The sequence below is a fragment of the Sabethes cyaneus genome, chromosome 1, assembly GCF_943734655.1.
Source record: "Sabethes cyaneus chromosome 1, idSabCyanKW18_F2, whole genome shotgun sequence".
Classification (NCBI taxonomy): domain Eukaryota; kingdom Metazoa; phylum Arthropoda; class Insecta; order Diptera; family Culicidae; genus Sabethes; species Sabethes cyaneus.
The window spans coordinates 75,279,525-75,284,069 of record NC_071353.1 but is presented as its reverse complement, the minus strand read 5'-3'; the positions used below and the strand labels follow the sequence as shown (position 1 = coordinate 75,284,069).

The following is a 4,545-nucleotide window of genomic DNA, read 5'->3' as shown; positions in this document are numbered from 1 at the left end:
TTAGCGATGGGCCGTTCATCGCTGTGTCTGGCGTGGCAGGCGTACCGCTGCCCTTGCCACCCACACTAGCACTTCGGGTTGCATCCTTCTCCACCCTTGGTGGAGAACGCTGGATGCCTCCCCTCGCGAACGGGTTTTCTACCGTATCTGCACTTTCAGTAAATTTGTTTAAAAGACTCATTTTGATTCTAAAGGGTCCGCCTTCCAGCCGCTATCCAAACCCATTTGAAGTAGTCGCTTTAATGATCCCATGGCGATCTATGGAACAGGGAGAATCATGCGAGGGTTGGGGCAGCGCATTATGGGCAACTGCACCTCAGAGCTAGATCGGCGTAAATCAGGAAAAAGCATCTGAACCTACTCCCGCCCGGTGGTCGCCGGTCGATTGATTTGGAACGTATTTGAAGGCCTGCCAGGTTTTACGGGACGGAGACACATGCACCGTTTGCCACCTCGCCGTTTCAAGTCGCTATCACGTGACTTTACTAGGGGAGCTCGTCGCAAATGCCAGCCCTAAGTCGTGTTGTATATCGTGTCCGAATCATGTCCAATAACATAGCCGCCAGTTTACCGAAGTTGAAACCTTACTGGAATTGGCCCCAATGGGTCCCAACGGACCGTTCAGACACCTGGTAGACCAGAAGTTTAAGGTCTAGGTGTCCCTCTCTCCCTGTCTGTTTACAACCACGGGTCCAACCAGAGGGGAGTTTCTGGTTTTTCCCGGGACTTGGTTGTATTACCAGCTGGCACCACGAGGAGGTAGGGATAAGAGTTGCTATAACTGAAAGTGGTCAGGTTACACTGTTATAGCCATTCACCAGCCAAGGCTAGGGTACTCGTCGCCAATTCGCTGAGCATCTCGATACACGCAAGTCAGCTTTAGCCTGATCGAGCCATCTAGCACGGTGAGCTCCTTTGTTCCTGGTATCGGTGGGGTTCTTGAAGAGAACGGATTTCACTGCACAGTCATCTGGAGTCGTTGTCAGTCGTTGCGATGTGGCCGGCATACCGTAGTATCCCATCTTTCGCCAGGTGTACGATGGGAACCTTTCCAAGTAGTGCCAACAGCTTGTGGTTCATATTAGTTTGTACTCCGCCCAAAATAGTCCGCTACACCTTTTGTTCAAAGACGTGCACGTATTTCTTCCGTAAGCAAAGTTGCGATGTGGCCGGCATACCGTAGTATCCCATCTTTCGCCAGGTGTACGATGGGAACCTTTCCAAGTAGTGCCAACAGCTTGTGGTTCATATTAGTTTGTACTCCGCCCAAAATAGTCCGCTACACCTTTTGTTCAAATACGTGCACGTATTTCTTCCGTAAGCAAAGTTACTGCCTCAAGTTTGTAGAGGACTACCGGTCTTAATAGCGTTTTATACTTCGTCAGCTTTATGCGGCGATGTATGCACCTTAATTAAAGCGTCTTGCGGAGGGAAACTAGACTTGACTTCTAGCTTGAATGCATCATTGAATCTCCTTACCCGTTACATTATCGGCGGTGACCAGAGTTTCCAAATGTATGAACTTGTGGTAGGTATGCATCACTGGATGAGAGAAAATGATTTTGGGCATTCCTAGCAACACGGAAGGGAGCGTACGAAATACTGTCAGAGGAGAGAAGTAAAAAACATTTCCGCGTGTGCGCATATACGTTTTACTTTCTGAGTTAAATATAAGTAACATGAAGTCGAATCTTACGTTGAACGTTTAATTTCATTTCCGAACGCTACATTGGTGACCCGCGACGTCGCGAAATATAAAATTGGAAATTGGAAATCGTAGCGAAAGTGGACCAATCCGTCATTTGTCACATCTCCGATTTGGTAACGACGCCACCGGAACAGAATAAATACCAAGCAGTAAAGGAACGTTTAGTTTCTCGCTTTGCTGTCTCCGCTCAAAACCGTCTCGAACAATTGCTAGGAACTCACGACCTGGGTGACATGAGACCAACGCAAAAATGAGAGAACTCTCAACAGATTTGGGTGTCGACGATAATTTGTTAAGAATGTTGTTCGTTAAGCGACTTCCACCAAAAATTCAACCGATTTTAGCGTGCCATGAGGGGACAATTGAGAAGCTTGCAGAGATGGCAGATACGATCACCGATTGCTCCAACGGTCAGCTTTCTGCAGCAGAGATAGTCCGCGACGAGCAAGTATCCAGCAACAATAGCAAGCTGGTCGAGCAAATCGACCTTCTTACAGCAGAAATTCGTCGGCTAAAAGCTCCCGGTCCTACACGAAGCAGATCCTTCTCACGAAACAGAAATGTTTCGCGCTCGCCATCACGGCCTGGTATTTGCTGGTATCATCGAAATTATGGTAACGACGCACGACAGTGCCGTGAACCGTGCTCTTGGAATTCAAAAAACTAACACCTTTCCCACCGTCGTCGGCGGAGGTGGCAAAGGTATCCGAAAGCCGCCGAATGATTGTTTTTGATAAAACGAACAATACACGCTTCTTGGTCGACACTGGATCAGACGTTTCAATATTACCGGCTAACAAGGAAAAATGTACGGAAGGTGTACAAAGACAGCAATTGCATGCTGCAAACGGCAGCCGCATTCGAACATATGGCACAAAATTACTTTCTACCGATCTTGGCTTAAGACGTCACTTTATCTGGAATTTTCTGATCGCCGAAGTAACAATGCCAATCATCGGGGCTGATTTTTTGGCTCACTTTGGGATTCTCGTTGACCTTAAAAATAAAAAACTAATCGATGAAAAAACAGGTTTAAACTCTCATGGGTGTGTAACAACTGCTCCGGTGCATGGCATCACGCTCGTTAATATCGATCATCCATGTCGTGACTTGCTGCAGCAATATCGGGCAATCACTCTTCCCTCGACTTTGCGCTGCGTATCTCAGAGTGACGTTACCCACCACATTGTCACCCGTGGTCCACCGGTAGCATGCAAGGCACGACGAATGCATCCTGACAAAGTCAAGGCGGCTAAGGAGGAGTTCCGTTTCATGTGTGAGTTGGGAATCTGCAGACCATCAAGCAGCAGCTGGGCGAGCCCATTACACTGCGTGCCGAAAAAAAATGGACAGTGGCGTTTTGTCGGAGACTACCGGCGACTGAACCAGATTACTACACCCGACCGTTATCCGGTCCCTCACATTCACGACCTTTTAAATCTACTTTGCGGTAAGTCCGTCTTCACAACTCTCGATTTAGAACGAGCATACCACCAGGTTGCTGTGGAGGAATCAGACATTCCAAAAACAGCGGTCATTGCGCCCTTTGGTTTGTTCGAATTTACCCGTATGCAGTTTGGATTATGCAACGCAAGCCAAACCTTCCAGCGTTACATGAACCGCATTTTCGGTGATTTAGATTTTGTTGTTGTCTTTATAGATGACATATGTGTCGCCTCTGAATCCCTGCAACAGCACCAGGAGCACCTGCGCGTAGTATTCGAACGTCTGCAGCAGAATGGACTGGTGATTAACCTTGAAAAAAGTGTTTTCGCTCAGAAAGAAGTGGAATTTTTGGGTTACTTGGTCAACAGTGATGGAGTGCGACCTCTTCCAGCTCGTGTCAGAGCCGTGTTAGAGTACACTAAGCCAACCAACCAAGCGTTTTATACGTCACGCTTCCCATATCCAAGCTGAGCTCCAAAAGCTTATTAGTGGCAACAAAAAAAAACGATGTTCGGAAATTAAACTGGACGGATGCTGCTTTGTCAAGCTTCGAGCAAAGTAAAAAATCGTTAGCGGAAGCAGCTCTTCTACACTACCCTGACTCATCGAAACTTCTAGCTTTGAACATAGATGCCTCAAATATCGCAGCAGGAGCTGTACTGCAACAGCTGAACAACGGTATATGGGAACCCATTGGATTTTATTCGGAAAAGTTTTCAAAATCGCAGCAAAAATACTCCACTTTTGGGCGAGAGCTGACCGCAATGAAAATGGCAGTGAAATATTTTCGGATACTCGTTGAAGGACGCAGCTTTACCATATTCACGGATCATCGCCCATTAACTTATGCTCTGACAACAGAATCAAGCTCTCGGCTGCCACATGAAGACCGTTACCTTCGTTTCATATCACAGTTTACTACAGATATTCGGCACGTTAGTGGAAAAGATAATTACATTGCTGATGCATTTTCTCGCGTTGAAAGTATGGCCATAGTTTCTGTGGACTACGAAGCAATCAGACGGGAACAAAGATCTGACCGTGAATTAAAACAGCTGATGGAATCACCATCCACCTCGTTAAGATTTGAAACCAAGCGAATAAGTGGTTGCGCCCAACAAATTTTTTGTGACACTTCTACCGGTAACGTTTGACCATTCGTCCCACAGTCCCATCGCATAAGTGTTATGAAAGCCCTTCACGGTATTTCACATCCTGGAACACGAGCTACTAGGAAATTGATTTCAGAGCGATTCGTCTGGCCATCGATGAACAAAGACATAAATAATTTCGTCAAACATTGCCTAAACTGTCAACGATCAAAAGTTCACCGCCACACCATATCTCCGCTGGTTCAATTTGACCTTCCCAAGGTTCGATTTCAGCACGTA

The 4,545-nt window shown here is 46.7% G+C and overlaps 1 protein-coding gene across 1 annotated transcript; it reads left to right on the top strand.

The window, feature by feature from the left end:
• Positions 1 to 1,958: 1,958 nt before the first annotated feature.
• On the top strand, positions 1,959 to 2,375 carry LOC128745838 (uncharacterized). The gene has a single exon (XM_053842910.1). The coding sequence runs from the start codon at positions 1,959 to 1,961 to the stop codon at positions 2,373 to 2,375; it is 417 nt and encodes a 138-aa protein (XP_053698885.1).
• The last annotated feature ends 2,170 nt before the right edge of the window (positions 2,376 to 4,545 follow it).

Excerpts from the sequence above, each read along its gene's own strand:
- LOC128745838 (XM_053842910.1), top strand. The coding sequence starts at position 1,959 with ATGAGAGAACTCTCAACAGATTTGGGTGTCGACGATAATTTGTTAAGA.